This window comes from Macroventuria anomochaeta (genome assembly GCF_010093625.1).
Source record: "Macroventuria anomochaeta strain CBS 525.71 unplaced genomic scaffold BU25scaffold_1, whole genome shotgun sequence".
Lineage (NCBI taxonomy): Eukaryota > Fungi > Ascomycota > Dothideomycetes > Pleosporales > Didymellaceae > Macroventuria > Macroventuria anomochaeta.
Window position 1 is genome coordinate 649,918 of NW_022985362.1, and position 24,043 is coordinate 673,960.

Genomic DNA, 24,043 nt, shown 5'->3' on the forward strand with positions numbered 1-24,043 from the left:
GACACACTCCCACTTAGTCTTTCCTGATAGGAAAGTTTTACCATCAAACGTCATATTCAATGCTTCTCAAAGCACCAAAGTTAGCCTCGTTCGATACAGTCGCTGCTCCAGTCAAGTGAACACGCCTACTGTAGGTAACTCATTGTGCACCACGACAGCCAACCCTGCATCTACCATTGTCTTGGGATTCCTGACAACTTTTGAATACAACCACCACCATGCCTACACTGGCGTTGACGAATTTCAACATCGTGTGCGCCTCGCTTGGCGGGTTCATCACCTTGTTTGGCCTTGTGTCTTATTTGATGAAAGAGAAGTTCTACCTCTCAGAAGCGCGTGAGTCACATGTATTGCTGATTTTGTGTGTTCGAACTCTGACAAACCTAGTGATATCCCTCATTGCTGGACTCATCTTTTCCCCGCATGCAACCAACTGGATACGACCGCACGAATATGCTCTGCATTCTATTGAAAACTTGGACTCCATTACCTTGTACTTCACCCGCGTCGTACTTGGCGTGCAACTAGTCCTTGCCGGCGTGCAACTGCCGTCGAAGTACCTGAAAACAGAATGGAAGAGTCTGGCCTTACTCCTCGGTCCCGTCATGACGACTATGTGGCTCATCACCAGCCTCCTCGTCTTCGCACTGGTCCCTCATATAAGCTTCTTGCAGGCCTTGGCGGTTGGTGCTTGTGTCACCCCTACAGACCCTGTGTTGTCCAACTCTATCGTCAAGGGCAAGTTTGCGGACAAGAACATTCCCAAGGAACTTCAGAAGATCATTGTTGCTGAGTCTGGAGCTAATGATGGATTGGGTTACCCCTTCCTGTTCCTGCCACTTTATCTAATCCAGCACATTGGCAGTCATGGGAACGATGGCTTTGGTCAGGACGGCAAAGCAAGTACCGCCATTAGATTGTGGTTTGGAGAAACGTTGGGATACACCATTATCTTGAGTGTCATCTACGGCGCCGTCGTAGGATGGCTCGCAAAAGAGTTGTTGCATTGGGCTGAAGAGAGGAAGTACGTTGATCGCGAAAGCTTCCTCGTCTTCGCCATCACCCTCGCTCTATTCATCGTCGGCACCGTTGGCATGATCGGAAGCGACGATGTCCTAGCCTGCTTTATCGCTGGCAACACATTCACCTGGGACGACTGGTTCCGCCTCGAGACCATGGACGACTCCTTCCAACCAACCATCGACATGCTCCTCAACGTATCGATATTCATCTGGTTCGGGGCGATCTGCCCATGGGCAGAGTTCTACCATAACAACGTCATCCCCATCTGGCGACTAGTCATTCTCGGTATTTTAGTTCTCCTACTCCGCCGCCCTCCTATCGTTTTCGGGATGCACAAGCAGATCCACCAGATCGAGCAAAAGCGACAAGCACTCTTCGTCGGTTTCTTCGGCCCCATTGGTGTCAGTGCCGCTTTCTACCTCTATGTCAGCATTGAGTTCCTCAACAAGATCAAAGTCGACGATGGAACTAGAGAGGACGCAGCGTACCTTATTGAAGTCATGAACGTGGTCATCTGGTTCCTGATCATCTGCTCGGTCATCGTCCACGGCCTTAGCATTCCCCTCGGCAAACTCGGTTTCTTCATCCCTCGCACGCTTTCGCGCGCCATCTCATCTCGAAGCGAAGAGCCGGAGCCGTTCTACGTTGCAGAGGGCGCCGACGATGCAATTACAGATATCGAGCAGCGGCTTCGACGCCGTCCAGGTTGGTCGCGTACGGGAGGTGATTCGTTGCCAAACCGCGTTGTGCGCATTGGCAGGTCTATCATTCGCTCCGGCGACAACTCGAGGAGTCAGTCGAGAAGTAATGTGCAGACGCCTATGCCACTATCGGCTGCGCCGACGATGGCAAGAGGCGAGGGAGGGACTGGTGAGGCGAGTGCAGCGGCGAGCACGGCGGATGTGGGTTTGCAGAGGACGATTCGATTCCCTGATGAGGAGCCGGTAGGAGCGAAGCCCTAGACTCAAAATGACCCCTTCACAGATGGCTGGGAAGGTCCTTACGCAGCACTACATGAACCGTATCACAATCTTTCTCTTACAAACAATCTTCACCATCGTAATCCGCATCTTGAGCTGCGTTACCTGATACTAAACATGTCCGATTCCTCTCACAGAAGAACACATCATGCGCGCTACTCTCTGCGCGGCAATCCTCCTCGCGCAAACATTGCCCTTCAGCAGACCGCGAGGCAGCGGGTGAAAGACGACAACGCCCGGCGCATTGCTCGCAGCTGGCCGATAACCCAAGCCAGTTCGATGCTCTCTTCAGCCTCGAGGTCAAAGTCACTTGGACCTGCGAATGTAGAGCTCTGCAACCGCTTCCCTTCGGCGCGACAGACGGATTGCTGGCGTCCGCGACCTCAGTGTCCTGCCGAGAGGACAAGCTGACTCAGTCAAGACATCTTTCGGTCGTAAATTCGCTCCAGAGGTACTGGGTATATTTCAATACGTGACCTGCAATCTCTGGCGTCAGAGGACCAAACACCTACGCATTGATGCGGCGCCTCAGCTCCTTCGTGTGAAGCAGAACATCGTGGACGGAAGTGGACGGAGGAACAATAACCCAATCCGTATCAATGATCAGCTCGATCTGACGGAGTATTAGGCGCTACAGCGTGGCCACATCACGCCACTGAAGTACCGCCTTAGCAACGTTCTGTACCATCGTGGAGCGCGCAACGATGAGGGCCATTGGCTGCATCAGTGCGTGGACCAGAGCATGCATATGAGGTTGATGACGAGTTCGTAATACTACTAGATCCGTCGAGTCGGTTATGAAAAAATCCACGCTAAGGTATGCAGGCAGTCGTCCTGATGTACCAGAGAGTACATTTGAAAACACTTTGATTGCAGAGTGCGTTGTTGACACTGTTGCTCTTGCTACTCTGATCATTCCTGTTGTTTGTCTGTGTAAAGATCTTAGTCGTTGTCATTTTCGTTGTGTGATCAATGCACAAGGGCTTCGGTAGTTGCAACTCGAGGGTCATTGACGGCTGCCTCTGGCAGTACAGTGGAGATGTAGATGATGAAAGCCAGGTATCGTGTAGTGAGCACTTGAGGTCTAGTACTATACGATCAAAGAATCCAAATAACAGAGATCCTTGCAGGCTGTGATGGTGACAATGCCAACAACGGCATGAAAGAAGAAGTCAGGACGATCGTTCAGCTCTCTCAAATGCACTCACTCACCGCTAGCGCCTTGGCCCTTCCCCTTCCCTAATTGGCTGCGCAAACCCTACAAATTTACCACCACACATCCACCACGCCAAACTTCGATAAAATGGCCGTATCTGAGGCTGCAGGTTTATCTTACGAGGAAGAACACGTGCATGAAGTCTACGAGCAGATTGCATCGCACTTCTCATCCACACGCTACAAGGTGTGCGTCACCCCTCCTTCTCTCGCTACAAAACTAGCTAACCGTATCTAGCCATGGCCGATAGTCGAGCGTTTCTTGAAGGAACAACCCAATGGTGCTATTGGCGCTGATGTAGGGTGTGGGAATGGAAAGTATCTCGCTGTGAACAAAGAGGTTTTCATTGTGGGGTCTGACAGGTATGTTTCCATCATCGAGCATCACTTTGCCGGTGCCCTCGATCAATATCAAGAGATTTAGCTCTTGACGAAGTTTATATTGACATGTGACTAGATCAACAAATCTGGTTAAAATCGCACAACACCACAAACCCCACGATGTCGTCGTAGCAGACAACCTCTCCCTCCCCCACCCACCACACTCCTTCGACTTCGCCATCTCAATAGCTGTAGTCCATCACCTATCTACGCCAGCACGGCGCATGGAAGCCGTCAAATGCATCCTAGATCTCCTGCGCCCGCCACAGCAAGGCGTAAGCGGGAGTGGAGGAAAAGCACTGATCTACGTCTGGGCGCTAGAGCAGAAGAGCAGTCGACGAGGCTGGGATGAAGGCAGTGAGCAGGATGTCATGGTGCCGTGGGTTATGACAGCTAAGAAGGAGAAGGTTCCGAAGAAGAAGAAGAAGCAGCAGAAGAGGAGAGGTGAAGAGGGTCTGGCGCAGGAAAACGGTGAAGCAGAGAAAGGGAGCGAAGATCAAAAAGAAGAGAACTCTGAGGCGCCAGAAACCAAGCCAGAGGGTGATAAGACGTTTCTACGATACTACCATCTGTACAGGAAAGGAGAACTTGAGGGAGATATAGAGCAGGCTGGCGGTGTGATCGTCGAGAGTGGGTATGAGAAGGACAATTGGTGGGCGATTGCAAGCCTTAAATGAAGAATAGACGTCCAAATACGATGAAAAATATTTAGTCAACTTGTAAGTAAGATTCGCTCAACTTGTTTGTCATTGGGTATCTAAGTCCTCCGCACTTCTGCAATTCTTATTCGCAGAAGGGTCCTTTCAATCGTCTAGTTCGCTGCTTGAGGTGCCAACTGGATTAGGCTGTTGTCACATACAACTGTGACATGCACACCAAGATGTACGTATACAAGAACACAAAGCTGGCGACATAATCAGAACCGCTTCACGCCCCCGTCGCTCCTCCCAACTTCATCACTCCTTTCGTCTTCTCCGCTACTCTCGCTCTCATCAGCCTGCTCGGCCCCTCCGTTCTTTTTGGCCTTCGCAGCCCTCTCAGCTGCCTCGCGCTTCTTTGCCTTCTTGTTCTGCTTGACCTTCTTTTTTGACGGGCTCTGCATCGACACCTTGCCTTGCAGCTGGCCACCCTGGTAGGCAGTACCTTGGGTAGTCGCGTCCTTCTCTGGCCACTCATACACCCATTTGCCACCATCGTTTTGGAACGGCTCCTTCCTCATGAACTTGGAAACATCTCGCTGTGTACGCAGAGCCTCGAGATACCCAGCAACTTCGTGTAATTTGTCCTCCCGCATCTGCTGTGGTGCGGCGTTGAACTCGCTAATCTGGAGTAGATTGTGCGGCTGCGCGGCTGCCTTGAGCATCGAGTCGTCGATGAGGACCGTGTTGTGTTGCCCGAAACGGCCTCCATTCTCATAGTCGGGGTGTTGCTTCTGAATCTCGTCCTTGCTCCATACCAGGTCGAGGTTCTTGTACACCTGTACGTTCGCGCTGTAATGCTCTGGCTTTAGGTTGAAGACGTCGCGACCCCACTGAGCCACTAAAGCCTTCCTCAAGTCCCCTTCCAAAGATTGCTCTACGAGCGAAGCCACATTCTCGGGGCGAGCGCTAGACCACACCATGACAGCAAAGTTCGAAAACAGGTATCGCAAAAACGGGATGAGGAATGGCCGCGCAATCATCGTTTTCTTGTTCCTGTTAGGCCGGTAGAGGAGAGTGCCGTTGAGATCGAGGATGACGAGTATACGACCGGACAGCTCGACTGTAGAAGGTTCTTCCGCCGCTTGTGCCATGTACGCTTCAGTAGGCGCTGGTGCAGGCAGCATGATTTTTGGATCCCTGCTTCTTCCGGTTGGCTTGGTGGTTGGATACACTGTTGGCTCTCTATAGGGTTTATTAATGCGCGAACTAGGGTCAACCCGGCGAAGGGAGTCGTACTCTTTCATGTTGGCTAGACCATCTGTGACTACCTGAATGGGCCCGTCGTCAGAAAGTGGAGTTGACGCCCTACGGCTGATGTTAGTCCTGCGAGTTCTTGCTTTGATGCCCTTGTAGAGCTTATCGAAGGCATACTGTAGGTCATCGTTGGAAATACCCTGTACGCCTGACTGGGACTGCATGGCCGCGAAAGATGGCCCGAAAAAGGGATAATTTCGCTGAGGTGTCTGCCCGAGAGCCTGTTGTAGGGCGTTTATCGGCGTGAATTCTTGAGTGTAGCCATAGTACTGCGCCCGCTGATAATAGTAGCCTTGTGCTTGCGCCTGTTGTTGCGCGGCGGCGTCGTTGTACATCGGCCCGCCATTCGAGTAGTACTGCTGCGGCTGCCCGTAGTTTGCGTTCCATGGCGCACTTGCTACCGACACAGGTGACATGTAGCCTTGCGTAGGCGTTTGCCATTGACTGCGGTTGCGCTCGCGGTTCTGTTCGTAGGGCTGCCCGGGGTAGCCATAGTTTGGCGTGAATGGCTGCGCCCAAGGGTTGAAGTTGTTGTTCATGGCGGCGACTGGAGGCTGACTGTGGGTGTGTAAAGGAGATGCGCTGTTGTGACGACCGGCAGCGGCCTTGAGTGGGTTAGTGTTGGGCTCTGCGACTGCAGCGTCGTGGGGAATATACCGTTCGATTTCGACAGACATGGCGAACAAACGGAGCTTGCTTAGCAGCGTGCGATATTTTCAGTATGGATTGTAGGAGGTGTGAAAGTGAAAGTGAAGACCGCAGCATGAAGTTCAAGCAGGAAGTCTTTCTGGCTGGCACGTGAAGGTTCGCTGTTGCCTCCCAACCTTAGTTTTGCGCCGGCTAAATGTCGGTGAATGGTGGGGCCCACCTTAACTTTTTGGATCTCAGCATCACTGTCTTCGAGTCTATCTGAAGCAAGACAAACACCAAAATGCCGCCACTCTCCAGCAAGCTTGACCGCAAGCTGCGTGCTGCCGAGGAAAGCTCAGACAACAGCGAGAACTACGAAGTGACGGACCGATCTTCCTCCGAGTCCGTACTAGAGTTTGGCGCTGGCGAAGTTGTGGGCTCAGATAGTGAAGATGACGCTGCAGATGGTTCTGAGGATGAAGAGATGGTAAAAGTTGTATTGCAGGGTTCTACTTTCTTGTACTGACTTTTTACAGTCAGACGCATCTGGAGACGACCAAGTACAAGCACAAATGAGCAAGATCTCTTTTGGGGCTCTAGCCAAAGCACAGGACGCGCTCTCGAAATCGACAGACCGGAAGCGCAAGCGAGGCGAGGACTCCTCAAAATCACAGGAAGACAAGCTGGAGGCACTGAGGGAGCGGTTACGACGGATCAAGGCGGAGAAGATTGCAAATGGGGAGGCACACCCGAGCAAGAAGCCCAAGGCCGCTGAGAAGAGCAAGACGAAGCGTCAGGAGCGCGACGAGAGCGAGGACGGAGAGGACGACTCAGATTCAGACGCCGCACCGCACGCACGATCTAGCAAGCACGCGCCCGCCGTACAGTCGAGCAAACGCATGGTGTCACGCAAGCGAAATGTTGTCGAGGTCAAGAAACCTGTCTTTCGCGACCCACGATTTGAGAACATTGGCGGACCCCGGCCGGACGAGAATACACTCAGCAACCGGTATGCGTTCTTGAATGACTACAAGGCGTCTGAGATTGCAGAACTCAAGAAGGCTATCAAGAAGTCAAGAAACGGTGACGAAAAGGAGCAGATGAGGAAACAATTGGAGTCAATGGAGTCACAAATGAAGACTCAGCAAAGGAAGGACGAGCAGCAAGCTGTTGTACGAGAACACAAGAAGAAGGAGAAGGAGCTGATCAAGGAGGGAAAGCAGCCCTTCTACCTGAAGAAGTGTATGTTGCGTTCAACTCCGGAATCTACCTTTTCTATCACTAACACATTGTGCAGCCGAGCAAAAGAAGCTTGCCCTGATCGACCGCTTCCAGAACATGAAATCGAAGCAGCGCGACAGGACCATCGAGCGCCGTCGCAAGAAGGTTACCGCAAAGGAGCGGAGGAACATGCCCGCGGAGCGACGGTCTGCATGAGCTCACAGGTACCCGCTGCAGAGGCGGGATCTGGACGGGAAGAGCAGGTTTGTCGACGAACTTTAACGCTACTATATCACACATATACCCTTTCCAGCAGAGTGACTGCTGGCGAACTGAGAAAGTACTATTACTTCTCACTCGAGGTTGCTCAACATTCTGAGCGTGTCGTACATCAGGACCTCTCTTCACACCTCCTAATGTGGGTTCCAGCCCCCATCAGGTTTCCGCACGTTTTCACAAGCTCACACCACCAAATGTGTCAAAGACCGCGCCAAAAAGAGATGGCGTTCGCGAATATCGATGCGCATTGGGTGAATTGATCTCCAAGATCCCTGACAGGTCGCTCATTCTGACAGGGGTCTCTCCAAGAAACGTGCCGTTCCACACCACGGCGCGTCAACGCCGACGTCATATCGATGCATGTCTCTTCCCAGCCTCCTTGCCTGCTTATAGGGTCGGCACGGCCACATTTCACGTCGTTCATTCTGTATTCATCGAGTTTTTGATCCCTTTTTGACCTTTTGTCTTATACCCCACGAGTTGACCGTTGAGATCTCAACGTTCACGCGCCGCCACTTAGTGCCGCTTTAATTTAGTCGCAACGGCCGAAGATCACTATACCCATCATGTCTGGCACACACGAGAAGCCGCTCAATGAGTATGTGCAATCAATTCGAGTGGCTGGGAACCAGTCAACACCAAGTCGCATTGATATTACAGTGACTAACAAGATGTCTCCAGGCTCCTCTCCCGCTCCATGGTCGACATCTACGTCGGCGAAGAGAACACACACTGGATCCTTCACGAGAAGCTCTTATGCCACCACTCACCTTTCTTCCGCAAAATCTTCTACGCCAAGGGCAACACAACACAATCCTTCGGCCTCCCGGAAGACGATGACAATGCCTTCAAGACCTTCGTCGGCTGGCTCTACTCCAGCTCGCTCCCCGTCCCCCGGGAGGAGTCTGACCTGGGCGTGCTTTTCGACCTGTACCTGATGGCCGAGAAATTTCAGATCCCTAACCTGATCGCCGACGTCCTGCAGGTCGTCCGCGAATGGTACAAGTTCAGCGACTCGTACCCCGGCCTTCGTCGCGTGCAGTACATCTACGCCAACACCGAGAACGGCAGCCCCATGCGCCACATGCTCGTCCACTCTATTGCGCGCATGATGGTGCTCGAGAAGGGTCTGCCTGCGCACTGGGACAAGGCACTGCGCAAGAACGGCCAGCTTGCTGTCGACATCATCTGCGCGATCCAGGACTGGCGACTTGACGAGGAAGTCGTTCCCGATGCGCGCGACGACCCTGCCGAAGGCGAGGATCTTATCGACGTCGAGGAGGAAATCAAGCAGAACGACGCCGAGCTCGAGCAGAATGCCGATATTGAAGACAACGCATCTGAGTCCGTCGACGGACCCGAGGGTGAGGAGCAAGAGCAGAAGGAGAACGACGATGCTGAGGAGACAGACGACACCGTCGTCGGCAGCCCGACGCAGAGCAAGCATGACATTTCCAAGGACGACAAGAAGGCTACCAATGGCACATCGAACAAGGTCGACGACTTGAAGAAGGACTTCAGCAAGTTTAGCCTTAATGTTGTGCCTAACGGTCTTACCAACGGCGACTTCGGTACCCTCAAGGCGTAAGCTTTGAAGGCCGAGACTTCTCGACGCACGACTTGACGACATCTAGGCTCCACGACGTCTAGACTCGACGAGACAACTTCTCCTTGCGAGCGCAGGCTCGCTTTGGTTCAACTTGTATGAAGGAAACGAAACACGTTGCATAAGGGCGTTCCGGTTTGCCATTGGGTTTATGGACGCTCAATATCCTTATTTATAGTTCTCCTCACTTCTCTTCTAATGCCTCTTGAGATGGCTTGTTGCATTGTACTGTATCTTATTTTATCATCTCGAGTTGCAATCAAAATCTATCTTCGGTCAATGATTGTCTTTCTTCTGGTCGTATTAGTGTCGTATATGACTATCGTACTATTGGTGCCGTTCAGCTCATTTATACTCGCTGTTCCCGAAGGGCTGGTTGCTGGCGTCGAGGTCTAATATCGATGGACATGCGTCCCGTCGTGCTCTGTAATGTTGGCGGCTTCGCCGAGGGTGAGAAGGTATCGCCCAGGAAGCCTTCTCCTTCAACCCTAGGTACGTTCTCGCGATTGTCTGGGCTTGTTCGTCGCGGCTGCTTCCAGACTGAGGTCGTTGCGCTTGACAAATGAGCTACCCACGAGACACACTTGGCTAGCCATGCCAATGTGAACTCCGCTACACGGTTTCTGAAGCTTGTCTGCTTCAAGCATGCCATGCGTACGACTTGTGGACGCCACGTGGAGAAGTAAGGAGTTAGCGAGTCGCTTACGAGGCTGCATTGGACTTCGTGGTGAACGGCTGAACGATGTGTGCATGCATGTTTATGGGAGAGTAGTCTAAATGATACGGCTCCTGTCAAACGAAATCTTTTGCGGTTCATTAGGAGTGCTTACTGTGATCCTTGGACAGGCACTTTTACGCGGTAACACTGTATCAGATAGGGGTTGTGCAATGACTTGCTACGTAGTCATTTAGAACGAGGCTCCTAGTAGAGCTGTTACATGCGTTAGAACGTGCAGGATGAAGTGTAACCACTGGATTGCCTTGGCTGTCCTTCCTACTTTCGAGTGCACGCTCATTCTCGAATGTGTGGAGTCCCCTTGGGTTGGTACACAGACGTTCCTGCAGGGATATCCACAATGCGAGGAGCCGAGACGACGAATGTCGTGGGTCGGCGGAGCGGATGGGGTACACAACGTGGAGTACACCCTGGACTATACCTTCACATACACTGTGCCTAAGTGGTATCCACTCACTCGGTAGCCAGTCACTGCATGTTGCTCTGTGGGTACAGAAGTAGGGACTTGTTTGTTCCAGAAGGAGAGGCGCCTGCACATTCTGCGAAGCACTAGTTAGCAGAGTGTGCTCCTTGCCCTCCTGCCTCAGGTGTAGTTCTTGAACATTGGCTATCACTTTGGGTCCGAAGATGGGACAACATTATCTGTTAGCAGCATTAATTCATTAATTCACCTGATGTGCGCGGTTGGAGTGAATCACGACGTGGTCAAGGTATGTACTTGGTCTGTAGCTCCACACTCGTCGGATCACAATGCCCCCAGTTTCGCCCCACAGCCCGAGCGACTGTCTACACGAGCCACCGAAAGGAGATATCATGATTTGTGGTGATCGAACGATGTCAGGTCCTCGATCATAGGCTTCTGCCCTGCGATGTCTCATCCGAGCTAAGTGTGTGCGTCACGTGCGTAAGGGTGTAGGGAAGGAGAAGGAAGGATGAATGAGAAGACCACCGGCAGTCGCACCTCGGTAAACTGCGGGACAGTTCGCGTCTCGTGGCTGGCGGAAGGGATACCTCTCATGACCTGCTTATATGCACAAGAACATACAAGATGCGGGTGGCTGGCACTGTTCTCTCTGGCGCCCCTTGGCATGTGAACTCTAAGTAGTCCACATCACGCACATCGTACCGTAGAAGCTCGAGAACGAAGCTTGAGTGCTGGTTACTCTATCAGCGCATTCAAGCCCCTGGTCTCATTGCGCTTCTACGGTAGTCGCACACGCAATTGACCCAGGAGCCGCGAGTGGAGAGGGAAAGAGTAGGCGCGCGCGAGACTTACCCACTCAATTTCCTCGATTCCAGCTCCCCCTCACGCACCTGATTCGTAAAAGGCGTAACAGAATACGAGCACCAAAATGGAAAGAACTAACGCGATAGATCACTGTGTGAGCGAAGACCACCAACTGAGCTGGGGTAGCTTGCCTTCAGTACCACTCCCACCCCATCAGTACACTCATATCTTATCTACAACATCATTTATATGAGCGTGGAATTGTGGCTAGCACGACTCCTCCATCTTATTGAAGTACTCCCATCTTGCGAGGAAGAGACGGCAATCCCCTTGTCTGGTGCCGCGTTATGGCAACGTTCTAGCGTCAGCGGCGATATCGAGTATCTAACTGGTAAGGGCAGCAGCTAAACTGTTATTCGCACTCCGCCCGCCTGCAATCCCGCTTCTCGGTGTATCACGCCGCGAATCTGACACCGTTGGCGTGGAATTGGTGATGGAGAAGTTGGAGAACCTGGGGACAAGCTTCGAGGCGGCCGGATAAATCCAGTTCTGTCGTGCGGGGGATAGGGCAAGCTTTGCGACCAGGGCTCTGATAGGTTGCTATCCTGCGGCAGGTTGCCTTTATCGCAGAAATCGCCGAGGCCCTCGACCAGAGACAGCCACCCTCAAAGCGCTACCGACCTTTTCGGTGGGCTGACCGCTGCTAACGAAAGCCTCGCCTAGCAGGAGCAGATGAAAACGAGGTTGTGACAGTCAAATCACGCGGCCTGGAATCGGCGTAAGACCGACATGCAAGCTAGGTACTGTGATTGATGGAATGTTACGAGAAAGTGAAATCCTAGACGCAGCGAACGTCTGCCCCTGTTTTCTTTAAAGGTGGGGGCCTCTCCGCTCGTTCGTTTCTCCATCTCTTTCCCCATCTTCCCCACACACCTGCCATCGCGGCCCACATCAGCCAACATGAGTGAGCCTATCGATATCAAGGCGCACGACGGCGACATTCACAACGAGAAGGGCATCCCTCAAGTGGAAGACTCCCACAACCTTGACAATGATGCGAAACTCGAGGCGTACAAGGCGGCTGCTATGGAGGCAGAGACCGCGGAGCAGAAATCGGGTGTGATGCAGGCTGTCAAGGAATACCCTATGGCCGCCTTTTGGGCGTTCATTATGTCTTGCACTATTGTCAGCCGCCTCTCTACCCTCTCTTGATGAAGAATAGCAGCTAAGACCATGTTTAGGTCATGGAGTCTTATTGTCTCTTCCTTGTGGGTAGTTTCATCGCCCTACCTAGGTTCGCGGACAACTACGGTGTGTACAGCCCCGAGAGGGAGAAGAATATCATTGTCGCTAGTTGGCAGTCTGCCCTTCAAATGGGTGGGCCCCTTGGTGCAATCATCGGCGTCCTTGTGGCTGGTCCCCTGACCAGCAAAATCGGATACCGTTGGGCAACCATAACTGGTCTCATGCTCTTGAACGCATTCATCTTTGTTTTCTACTTCGCCAACTCGCTTGCGATCATGTTCGTTGCCCAGCTTCTCGAGGGCATCCCGTGGGGCATCTTCATTGCCAATGCGCCAGCATACTGCAGTGAGATTACACCGATCCAGCTGCGAGCTCCTGCTACTCAGATGCTGCAAATGTTTTGGGCCATCGGCTCCATCTTAGTAGGTGGCGTTACCTATCATTACAGCAAAGTCGACGACGATGTCGCGTATAGGTATGTATTCTCCTGCTTCACACCCAATCTCTCGCTAACGAACGATGCAGGATTCCTATCGCGCTCCAATGGATGTTTCCCACCCCTCTTGCTATTCTCCTCTTTCTTGCACCCGAGTCTCCATGGTGGCTGGTTCGAAAGGGACGTCTTGAAGAGGCAGAAAAAGCAGTCGGACGCTTGGGACGCAAAACCAGGTTGAACGCCAGCGAGGCTGTCGCCATGATGCGCCGTACCATTGATCTCGAGAAGACACTGAAAGAGCCCAATCTCGTGGAACTATTCAAGGGTACTGACCTTTACCGTACCCTCATTGTGTGTGGTGTGTACGCAGCACAGAACCTGACGGGCAACCTCATCGCCAATCAGGCTGTCTACTTCTTCGAGCGTAAGTTGTCCCTGTTACTGTTCTGGTTGAATCCATGTGCTAAACCAATCGCAGAGGCTGGCATGGACGTCAATACCGCGTTCGCCCTGGGTCTCATCACCTCAGCTCTCCAATGGATCTTTGTCATGCTCTCCTGGATCCTCACCTCTTACCTTGGCCGACGCACCATCTACGTATGGGGTTCCCTGATCAATGTTGGCTTCCTGGTCGCCCTTGGTATCGCAGGCTCCGTCGGCATCTCGAAAGCAGCCTCCCTTGCGCAGGCATCCTTGGGTCTCATTGTCTCCGTCTTGTTCACCTTGGGACCTGCGCCCGCTTCGTGGGTCATTATTGGAGAGACGTCCTCTATCCGCCTTAGGCCTTTGACAACCGGAGTTGGACGCGCTGCATACTACATCGTGAACATTCCTTGTATCTTCCTCGCAAGTTATATGCTCAACGCTGATGTAAGATCCTTCTCCTTCCGAGTCTCGTAGCGAACAATGCTAACATAAAATAGGAGGCAAACCTCGGCGGCAAGTGCGGCTACGTCTGGGCTGGTACTGGTTTCGTCTGCTTCGTCTTGGCATACTTCTTCCTGCCTGAGATGAAGAACCGATCCTACCGCGAAATCGACATCTTGTTCAATCGCAAGGTCCCGGCTCGCCAGTGGACGAAGACCGCTGTCGACATCGAGGCCGACGAGTAGATGAAGACGTTCCTCAGAATGGCAAGGTCAATGTAAACAGGACCAAAGCATCAGTGAATGCTTGATTAGGAGGGGAAGAGTCGGTTGGGGTATCCATTCTTTGTACAGCTTTTTGAGACAAGAGGAGATGGCAAATGGATTTGTATAACCTGTCTGATCATAATAGCCGAGTAGTTGCATTTCCCCATCAACTAACGAGGTGATGGAACATATGTCTTAGGTTCTTTCAAGTTATGATAGGAGTAATCCGCCTGTCCTCCGACAGCCCCCCGTAAGATGCTGCTCAAAGGTAGCTTATTATCCGGAAATGTGAAGCTTGTAGCAGTGGAGTGTGCACCGGCCTTACTAATTGCATGGTGCCTCCGTAGTTGTGGGTCTGGCTGAGTGTCGTGTCCGACAGAGAAAGAAGTGTAGCTTGGTGTTCAGACGCATCAAATGTCGATGCAAATAGACTCACATGGTATGTAGAGCAAGCATCTCAACATCCAGTGGGCGTGTCCTTCACAATGGGAGTTCCAGATATTTCCAGATTAGTCCGTGAACTTTCTTTACGATGGCATATCGGCCGGGACCAAAATCCTAGGATCCTCTACTACGGTACGTACTAAATGCCTCTCAAGATTGCTCTCAAATCGACCGGCCGTGGGATACGGGTACGAGTAGTGAGCCTCCCTACTAGGATAGAAATCATTAAATCCGTGCAGGAGGCACAGCTAGTTCGATTTTATTGAACCCCCCCCCCTTCCCGCCGAGAAATGATCACCTCACGACACACTCTTTGCGAAGTGGTAAAGGAAGTAACAGAGCATGCAGTTTGAATTACTATCGCTATGGAAAAGTGAAGAGTGAAGAATCTCATATGTAAGAGAAGATGTATCTAACCATTGATTGGCGCCAAGGTGGAACAGATCGCAGCGCTGTTTCTAAGTGAAGCCGTGCGGGACTGATCCTTCACTGCCTGCTGGTTAACTGAGTCTTGAACGAAAGGCATCTGATTTTCACACCCTTTTCCTTTCCCACAGTCCGTGGCTCGTTGTACGTCTTTTGTGTGCTATCCCAAGTTTGACATTATGCCTCGAATCCATCAACTACCTCGGGCCGCACGGTACGGCACGAAGGAGCAGCCAAGAGCGGAAACAGTTCAAGGAGGGAGTATCCAAGAGAGGAAGGATTTATGAAGAGGATGTCGCATTCGCTTCGCATTCGCTTCGCATGTCTTTGGTCTGGTTATGTTCTAAGGCTTGCTGTTTCTAAGGCGGACTGTCTTCCGACCTCATCTTACGGTGCACCTACAAGAGCTCGTATAGGTAGAAGAATATGGATTTTCGAATAAGGGTTGGAATGTGTACTGTAACGTCGGGTACTCGTTTAACAGGTAAGATTGGCTAGCAGACAGGCTCAACTGACCAGCTGTTTGGTCTATAAAGCTGTTGAGTCTCTCCGGATCATTCTGCCTTGACGGTTCTCATCGCATTGCAACTTCAGTCTCCTATCGCCTGCTCATCATGTACTTCAAAAACATTGACCCGCTTCTTATGATCACCTTCTCACATGTGGCTGCAGAAAGTAGCTACGGTGCAACCTGCAATTCTATCAGACTTCTTACTACTTCTGACGATATTTATATCATTCCTAATTGCCGATGCCCAAATTCATCCTTCAACGTCGGTAGCTATATCAATCTCAACTCGGCACAGCACTAGAAATATTCATGCTCCCCTTTTAAGATTTTCTTATGACTAAGTCGAATACTCGGGGGTCACTTTCAGGCATCTTGCAATAACATCAGACTCAGTGGGACGACTCTCAGCGCGACTTGTGGCAATGACAACGAAGGACAGGTTGCCACTTCGATCAACACAATTCAGTCCCTCTAATAATAATTATTGTATCTTGTGTGTTCTGACCGTGGGTAGACGACCATATTGGCAATATGAACGGTGTAATGAGATGTCATGGCCAAAATGGCTTACCATAGTCGGAACGTGCTCAGAGAGGCCTTAGCAGCTCTGAGAAAGTTGGTGCTTCACCCTCCTCATACCCTAGTCAAAGCACTGTGGCTGTCTAATCTGACGGTCCGGAGGTGGGTGATTTGCCGTACAGCTGGCGCCGCCACGTCGGCTCCAGGGCTCTGGTTCTGGTAAGGGCTGCGCATCCAGTCTACGTCTTGCCTGTCATTTAAATACATGTATCGAGCACCTCTTTCAATCCCAGAACAAGTAGACCATAACAGCATAGGAAGCACGCTCCTTCCACTATGCCCTTTCCTCACCAACACCACGCGGCTACACGACGCTGCTTCCTCCAAGTATCGCAAAGTCACTGCCTAACAATATCGTACTAACAGCACCCTTCACCCACTCAGAGGTTACGCTTTGTTTGCTGTCGAGTGCCCCCAACTCCAACAGCTACGACGCTCCTGTTTCGCAGAAGCAACTCCGATGCAGCAATCCAGGCTTCTGAGCCGTTGTGACCTTTACACATAGCATTAGAATTCGTGTTATTGTCCCGAGGTCTCTAGTGCAGCAAAAGACAACTTATCCCAAACCTTATCATTCATCTATGCGCTATCTCAATAGGTATGGTGGACTATGGTGTCATGTTGTGCTGATTTGTCTTAAGTTTCAGGTGAATGTGCTCACAAGGAGTGCGGCACTAATTGCTCGCGCCGCTCGCTTGAATAGACGTTCTCCGAGTGGACAGGTTTGGGAGGTATCCAAATATGCACTGAAATTGCGTGATAGGCACAGTTGTGCCGTCACACCGTATTAGACAGCGGGTGTGAAACAGATTACCGAGTGGTTGTCAAAGTGAGTTCTGGTATTTACATGATTGTGTCTGTCTTGCGCAACTGCTAAATATACGATGCCGTTTCTGCTCTGCAGAGGGTTTGGAGCCGTGGCGACATCTATATGAATGCAGTCAGGTGAGGACAAGTCAATGCCGTTCGTCCTGCCGTGCACACTCCAGTATCAAACAGCGAGACATTCCAAACCCTCCCACACCATCGCTAAAGCAGATCCCGTAAGCGAGCTGCCGTACATCTTTACTCTACTCGCCCTCTCGGGTGCATCGTGAGTCGGTCTCTCGTCACTGTCTCCGAGCATACCATTCCGGTTAGTCCTCCGCTGCTGCGTCCAGGGCCACCGGGGTGAGTACCGGATAGTCTCACTCCGGCATGCCGCTCGACCAACCCAAAAGATTAATCGACCCACGAGCACTTTGCAAACCATCGTCAAGAGACACAGATGTGCGGGACCACCCGCAAAATAAAACGGGTGCGCGCATGGCGGTATGCTTCGCGACACGTCTTTTTCGAGTCTATGGGAGCTTGCACGTTGGGCAGTCTCAGAACCGTCTGATTTGGTCGACGTGCAGCTCGTTAACACCGCAGTGCGACATGCGAGGAAAGCAGAAGTATTGGTACGACGTGCAGCGCTTACCGAAGCAGTGGTGCTAACGGGCATGTGCGGCTCAAAGTGGATGGGATAGCGAGGATTAGGGCAGTGGGACGACGGTTGCGAGATCGATAGGGAAGGTTACGCAGGTGTAGTTATACAAGACGGTTGTGAGACGGGGATGTTTGAAAATCTCATAGAAGTGAGATGGAGTGTGGTGGTGGTATGATGGGTTTCAGGAGTGCTGACATGGACCTCTGATTCATGAGTGTAAGATTGGATTGTCGTTGAAGGTCAGAGAGGTCGTTTGATGGTACCTAGGATGGGCGAGGCCACTGGTGGTACCATGCAGCCACGCAGATGATCGACCTGTATGTTGGTGATGCAGTGCAAGCGGTCTGAGGCTCAATACTGTGTACATGTCTTAGTACACCTCAACACCGCGACATGCTTGAGTTCTCAACACGATGCTCACGTGGACGCCTAATGGTCGAGCTCGAATGTCATCGCTTGGTGCAATATCGACGCGCTCGCAACAGCTCTTTGGTAGATCAGCTTCCTCTTTCGCCTAAGCTCTGGCAGGGCCTGTCCCGGTTGCTCGGTTACATGCAAGTCACCGTTGAGGCCCACACGCTCGATGTCGAAGCGACTGCCGCTTCTGGAGAGATAAATTGCGTTTTGAGCCGTACCTGATCTCCGCTGCAGGAGGTGTACACAGCATAGTGATCTTCGAGGATTTGAATACCCGGATAAAGTGAACACCCCTGATACCGTGAGTAGTTTTGAGCTTCCCCAGGGACCGCCGACGCGTCTAATTGATGCAACGCCATGGTAGTCCTTACAAAGCATGTGAGGATTGAACGGCTGCAGACAGCCTCCATGCGTGAGCGGAAATGAGATGTTTGTGCTAGGCGGCGGGAAATGGGCGGAGCGGAGCAGAGCAACAGCACTCGGAACAATCGGTTGTTGTCATGATTCAAGGACCTTCGTCTTCATTATGAAGGAGTGTCAATCTCAATTGGGCGGTGATCTTGAAATCGTGGAGATGACCATCATGCGGCCGTGCTCGTGCTTCTGACAGATGTGACAGATGACCGTTTGGAGCTGTGGCAACGGACAAGGGCCACGTCTTCAGACGAAATTGGAGATCTGGCTCATGACCGAACGAGAACTCTTGGGTCGAGTTTTGTCTTGATCGTGAGAAGACTGAGCTGTAAACGAAGCAGGCGTGAGCTGGGCAACGGCACGTATTAATTTTCCTCCCGTCATGCATTCCTATCTTGAAGGGAGTCGCGGACCGAGAGATGCTCGAAGGAGCCAAATTGCATGTATATAAGGGTGATAGTGCTGGAGATCATATACGCTACATCAAACCTGTTATTACCCAGCGCCAGGTTGATGCCGTTCACCACGTGGAAGCAGTGACATGATGGTGAACGAGCGCTGAGCTGTCAGATCATTGGCAAGGGGAGATCCTGGGGCCAGTGGACGAGGTTCGCCTTGCTGGTGCTGCTGGAGTTGGTGTGTTGCTGCGCCGCGGGCGGAGGTTTTGGAGTGGAACAGATCAAATCCTTCACATCAGGTGGCAGTGAGTGAGTCCGCGTCCCCAGCGTGTTGAAACGACAGGCATGACAAGCAGACGGGCAGATGATAATTGGCTGCCTGTCGATAAGACCGCTTCGAGCGTGATCAAACCTGCGTGTGAAACAATGGAACTCCGTCTAGTGGCGGAGGAGCATAAGCGGGCGGAGCGGGCGCTGATTGGCCGGCGATGAGTATTGGCAGTGGTCTATTGAGGGATGTGCAACACGCTGCATGCACACGCCCGGCCAGTCAGGGCAGCATTACACGCGCAGCTGGAGGACGAGCAGCGCCGGCGTGAGGTTTGCGCCGCCTGACGCTGCTCGCCGCGCGCTGAGTAGTGCTGACGACTCAGTCACCCAGTTCACCGTCGTAGGCCCAGCGTGGCCGGGTGTCTGACTATCTAGCGGGCCGGGGTGAAGGGATAGGCGCAGAGCAGCGCAGAGCAGTTGAGCCGTGGATTCGAAACAATGGTTCGTGTGGCGCCCGTCTGCTGTAACGGGAGCGACACTCTGTTCGCCCAGTCAGGCTGCCCAGCGGAACCAGCACCAGTGCCAACCAGCGTGCCATTTGTGCCAACCAGCGTACTCCCAGCGAAACCCTGGCCCGCCTGCGCTGCTGCCCCCATGCCTCCATCCTCCCTGCCTCTTGAGCAGCGCCGCGTCTGTGCTTGCCATTTTTACCTTTGTATCCCCTCACCACGGCCGCCTCGCAGCTGCCTCCTGTTTGCGCACTTCTTTCTGAGCATTCGCGCGCATTAACGTCCTGCGACTCTCCGTTGGCCGCAGTCCTGACTTCTACGCTGCCCCGGCCTCTCGTATCCCCCGCCGCGGCCCTCCCTCGACGCGCAGTGTAGCGGACTTACTCTAAAGCATCCTGCGACACTCCTACAATCTATCTGCCCCTCCCAGTCTTCCTCGTCCGGGCCACCATACGACGCAGCCATGACCACCGTCGTCGCCAATTCCCCGATCCCTGTGCAGTATGCGGCACCAGTATCCGCAGACGGGGCCGGCTCGAGCAGAACATATGCTGCCATTGCGCCCTCTACACACTCTCCTCACAACGTGACGCCCAACTCTAAGCACTCTAAACTGCCTGACCACAATGCTTCACCTACCTCCTCTAGTAGTGATGCAGCCATGCAGCAGAGAGCAGAGGGAAAGCGCTCACCTCTTTCGTACGTCGTTCAGTCTTTCGTCTCGTTCTCCTTCGACGCACCGCCGTCACCCTTCTTCCTCCTCTCCCACCTCCACTTCACTGTCGCCGCCGCGGCTTGACACACATGCACACAATGCAAAGTCTAACCGTCCCCACTCGAGCAGGTCACGCGGCCCTCCAGCACCTAGGATAGTCGTCAAGAAGGAGCCTGCCTCGCCAGACATGCCCACCACCACCACACGTCATCGTCCTCGACGCCTGGACCTGTCCAATCACAACATCGTCCACTCATCTGGTGCCCTCACTGCTAGGCCCTCTGGCCCAGGTAGTGCTAACGTCATGGACATGGGCCTCGCCTGCCTGTCTCCTGGCTTCCACACCCAGGATCCCACTATGCGTTCGCAACTCCAGCGCAGTCTGGATGTAAGAGAGAGGCAGAGGCAGATCATTGAGGCACGCCAAAAGAATGGCGGCAAGGGTGGACCAGTCGAGGAGGAGCCCCCACGAAGCACTGAGATCGGTGCATTCGGAAGACCCATCAAGACTCCCCAGACATCCAAGAGGAAGGGACCTCCTCCTGGTCTTTCCATCGCACCTCCTGCCCACCAGGCGTTCGCCAACGACAGGATCATCCAGTCAGCACCCATCAACCAGACCTTCACCGGACTTCGCAGCAATGCACCGCTGTCACGACAGGTCGCCAATGGCCCATCAGGTCTCTCGCAAACGTCACACATCCACCATGTACCGGCACAGCAGACCAACAACCGCCTGCCACCCATCTCAGATGTTTTCCCAGAGCCTCTTCACACCGCGAGGAATCACTACAGCCCTGGTCACTCATCGCATTCAAACAACCAGCCACCCCTGCCATCACCAGGGTTCGCTGCTCCTCACTCAGTGCCACCACCACTGACATCGAGGCCACGTGAATACAAGTCAGCTGAGGAGGCAGTGCAGTCACTGTCTGGCGGTCGTGAGGATCTCCTGCCCCGTCTCGTCCACTACGGCGGTCACCAGCCCCCTACACCGCCATCACCTATGCCCAAGAACGGCCAATCAGCGTATGCCCTACACCCTGACGTTCACCGTAGCGGCAGCTCAAGGAGACGTGGCCGTGACGAGTACGAGCGAGACAACGGCACTCCTCCCCTTGGTCGTCAAGCACCCCGTATCGGACCGTTTGGGGAGGGTCGTGACTCGCCAGAGACACAACAGAAGAAGAAGGAAGAGTTCATTGGTCTGTGTGCAAGAGCTTGGGATTTGTTCCATTCGTAATACCCGGCCTCGGCCTACCTCGATACACCATTTGGGTCTGACTCATTTCTGGCGCTTCCTGGGGTAAAGATTACCTCGATACTACCCTCACTTGTTTCGTTTCGTTCAGCGAGCCTTCAGCACTGCTCACTGTTACCCCTTCTTCTCGACCTTCGCCATATTTCAGCATGCGCGCACTTTATTTCCTCGGACTGTTCGAAAAGCGCCGGCAATCTAATGGACCCTGCAAGGATATCAGTTTATCGGCCATCTACATACGAGATTTCCATTTGTCCTTCAACTTCTAAACGCTTAATCTTCGATGAGAAGATGCTAGGGATCTTGGCACGTCATTTACGCCTATGTTGTTTGGATTTTGCCTTTTGGGTTTCTTGAAACATACCATGTCTCATGATCATTCATCATTACCTTTCTTCACCCTGGGCTGGTATACCACCGCCCATATACCCTAGGGGCGTTTCGGGAGTTTGCACTTTGTTTGCTATTTGCTCGACGGGAGCTTGAGTCGCATGGGGGTGGTTGCATGTGTGGTGATTGGGTGCGGGGATAAGGTGCGATGAGGCACCGGCTGTTTGGGAGCAGGGTGGCTGGGTAGTGCAGGGACTGCAGCCATCAATAACGCAGGGCAGGCAGATCCGTCGCACAGAGACGACATGCCGTAACGTCACCTCTCACAAGACAAGAATGAAGACGTTCGATTCCCAGACAAACATTTGATCGCCAGATCACCACTGCTGTGCAATGCTCATCAAACTTCTCTCCTGTTGATGAGTTCCGAGACCGGCAACACTCACGGCCTGCTTGTGGGATCGCTGCATGCATCCCGAAACGTTGGACGCTTGGACCATGCGTTAGTCGAAACAGCCGCTCTTTTGCTCGTGTGCCGTCAATCTCCAAGCTCATCAGGCTTGCCTGATTCGGGGGGATAACGCGTCGTCACATGCGTGGTTGCCGAAAAGCAATTCGCAACATTCCAATTTTCTGAATTCTGATCGGTGAACCAGATTTCCAATTCTAACCTGCTTCAACTGCCGTGAACTTTCATATAGCGGACCACGCAGTCGCTGTTCATATTCGGGCAGTATACGAATCACGAATGCGAAGTGGGGACTTGCGTCGGCAACTACGAGAGTTCGCGTGCAAAGGTACTATTTCTTGAGTGCGTGAGGGTTTTGCGAGGGGTCGTGTTGCGGCTCAAGCCGCAAAGCCGCAAAAAGCTAACACGTGCCTAAGTACCCCTAACCAGCGCCGAACTCTTCGTTACTCTCGTAGCGCAGCGTCATTAGCTATTCTGAGTGTGACTTTGGTGGTGTTCCGAGGGCTTGCGGAACACGAAAGTCCAATTCTCGGTCTTCAATCCATTCTCACTCCGTCGTGAGTTAGATGCTTTGTCAGTGGTTGGGTAAGCTGGACATGAATCAAAGACAGAGTTTGGTGCGCACGATCTGAGTGCTTGGCGCGAAAGACGAGGGATCGTGAGTGTGCGAGTCGTGTGCCGACGCTGTTGAGCGATCGGATCTTTTCCGACCCAACTGCGACGAGCGGTCGGGACGTTAAAGGCGAGGCTCCTGAGTCGTGAGAGGGACGTGTGTGTGAGAGAGGTGCGAGTCGTGGGTGAACACGAGGCGTGAGGCTGTGGAAGACAAGAATAGATGTTGCGCGGTTTGCTGACGTGGTTACTGTAGTGCACATGTATGTTTGTTGTGTTGGAAATGGCGATGATCACATAGCTCACTTCAAGAGTCTGTATAGCTGGTTGATGTACCCACAAACTCGAGAAACGTGCATAGTATGAGACAGGGGTTTAATTTGCATATCCCCTTCGTGAAGCTACATCTTTTTACCTGTTCTCCTTTGCTATTCAAATGTCATCCCGGTATCATATGCTCTTTCTTTGCTGGAAGTGCACTTCGAATGTATTCCCAAGAATCATGACATCGCACTTCCATCCTATGACTCCCACGTCCCGATCAGATCCAGCCCAGTATATGGCGCAGGTATTGCGATCGTTCTGACAAGCTCTTGACGCCCACCCGTCGTGACTGTTACAGTGCCTCGTTTGTAGCAGTAGCGTGGCCATTCATGGCCGTTACCATCGACCACAGCAGCTTCGTCAGAGTTTGATACGAAGCGGAGATTTTGAAATGGTGAACCATTCTGGACAAGGTAGTGGAAGATCTCGTCAGCCATCTGGGAAATATCGCCACTGACGTCCTTGTGGGATACGACCACCTTGCAACAGGGGAATATGGATCAGATCAAGAGTATGCAGATCGGGAAGTCGTGCGATTATCTCCTATATTCATTATTAATGCTTGTGCCTTTTGAGGCCTGAGTGTTGAAGACTTACTTATGATGAGGCAAGCCTCGAACACGTAGATGCGCCGAGGAAATCCAGCACCTCGAGGTCGTAGATGGGTGAGTCCAGACCTGTCAGGTTGAGGGCGAGCACTTCAAATCCTTGGAGGTCGAGTACAAGGAGCAAAAGCCGTTGCTGTAGAATTGTAACTTCTTCAAGCCCTGGACATTTGGTCTGAGACTCTTCAAATCTAAGCTGCACTGATTCATGGCTCCCAGA

The 24,043-nt window shown here is 52.5% G+C and overlaps 9 protein-coding genes across 9 annotated transcripts; 6 read left to right on the forward strand and 3 right to left on the reverse strand.

Annotated features, from left to right (window-relative positions):
- Positions 1–30: 30 nt before the first annotated feature.
- BU25DRAFT_435899 (uncharacterized protein) lies at positions 31–2,054 on the forward strand. The gene is made up of 2 exons (XM_033699991.1): positions 31–336; positions 388–2,054. The coding sequence occupies exons 1-2, from the start codon at positions 219–221 to the stop codon at positions 1,983–1,985; spliced, it is 1,716 nt and encodes a 571-aa protein (XP_033567583.1). The 5' UTR covers positions 31–218; the 3' UTR covers positions 1,986–2,054.
- A 1,252-nt stretch (positions 2,055–3,306) lies between these two features.
- On the forward strand, positions 3,307–4,276 carry BU25DRAFT_444155 (S-adenosyl-L-methionine-dependent methyltransferase; the record flags this gene model as incomplete). The annotated part of the gene is made up of 3 exons (XM_033700023.1): positions 3,307–3,405; positions 3,457–3,581; positions 3,676–4,276. The coding sequence occupies 3 exons, from the start codon at positions 3,307–3,309 to the stop codon at positions 4,274–4,276; spliced, it is 825 nt and encodes a 274-aa protein (XP_033567584.1).
- Positions 4,277–4,330: 54 nt separating this feature from the next.
- On the reverse strand, positions 4,331–6,344 carry BU25DRAFT_405292 (HAD-like protein). The gene is made up of 4 exons (XM_033699741.1): positions 6,212–6,344; positions 5,672–6,159; positions 5,537–5,605; positions 4,331–5,482 (listed from the first exon to the last, which is right to left on the reverse strand). Exons 1-4 carry the CDS (start codon positions 6,317–6,319, stop codon positions 4,516–4,518), a joined length of 1,632 nt encoding a protein of 543 aa, XP_033567585.1. The 5' UTR covers positions 6,320–6,344; the 3' UTR covers positions 4,331–4,515.
- A 141-nt stretch (positions 6,345–6,485) lies between these two features.
- BU25DRAFT_453168 (DUF947-domain-containing protein) lies at positions 6,486–7,621 on the forward strand (the record flags this gene model as incomplete). Its single annotated transcript, XM_033700070.1, has 3 exons — positions 6,486–6,671; positions 6,721–7,426; positions 7,482–7,621. 3 exons carry the CDS (start codon positions 6,486–6,488, stop codon positions 7,619–7,621), a joined length of 1,032 nt encoding a protein of 343 aa, XP_033567586.1.
- Positions 7,622–8,056: 435 nt separating this feature from the next.
- On the forward strand, positions 8,057–9,456 carry BU25DRAFT_4975 (uncharacterized protein). The gene is made up of 2 exons (XM_033700204.1): positions 8,057–8,282; positions 8,366–9,456. Exons 1-2 carry the CDS (start codon positions 8,251–8,253, stop codon positions 9,270–9,272), a joined length of 939 nt encoding a protein of 312 aa, XP_033567587.1. The 5' UTR covers positions 8,057–8,250; the 3' UTR covers positions 9,273–9,456.
- A 2,758-nt stretch (positions 9,457–12,214) lies between these two features.
- Positions 12,215–14,047, forward strand: BU25DRAFT_416619 (alpha-glucosides permease MPH2/3; the record flags this gene model as incomplete). Its single annotated transcript, XM_033699891.1, has 5 exons — positions 12,215–12,439; positions 12,496–12,974; positions 13,025–13,359; positions 13,414–13,805; positions 13,859–14,047. The coding sequence occupies 5 exons, from the start codon at positions 12,215–12,217 to the stop codon at positions 14,045–14,047; spliced, it is 1,620 nt and encodes a 539-aa protein (XP_033567588.1).
- A 2,872-nt stretch (positions 14,048–16,919) lies between these two features.
- Positions 16,920–17,721, reverse strand: BU25DRAFT_5072 (uncharacterized protein). Its single transcript, XM_033700205.1, has one exon. It carries the CDS (start codon positions 17,512–17,514, stop codon positions 17,020–17,022), a length of 495 nt encoding a protein of 164 aa, XP_033567589.1. The 5' UTR covers positions 17,515–17,721; the 3' UTR covers positions 16,920–17,019.
- Positions 17,722–19,870: 2,149 nt separating this feature from the next.
- On the forward strand, positions 19,871–21,573 carry BU25DRAFT_5079 (uncharacterized protein). The gene is made up of 2 exons (XM_033700206.1): positions 19,871–20,206; positions 20,352–21,573. Exons 1-2 carry the CDS (start codon positions 19,971–19,973, stop codon positions 21,463–21,465), a joined length of 1,350 nt encoding a protein of 449 aa, XP_033567590.1. The 5' UTR covers positions 19,871–19,970; the 3' UTR covers positions 21,466–21,573.
- Positions 21,574–22,418: 845 nt separating this feature from the next.
- On the reverse strand, positions 22,419–23,200 carry BU25DRAFT_405298 (uncharacterized protein). Its single transcript, XM_033699742.1, has one exon. It carries the CDS (start codon positions 23,155–23,157, stop codon positions 22,819–22,821), a length of 339 nt encoding a protein of 112 aa, XP_033567591.1. The 5' UTR covers positions 23,158–23,200; the 3' UTR covers positions 22,419–22,818.
- Between the last annotated feature and the right edge of the window lie 843 nt (positions 23,201–24,043).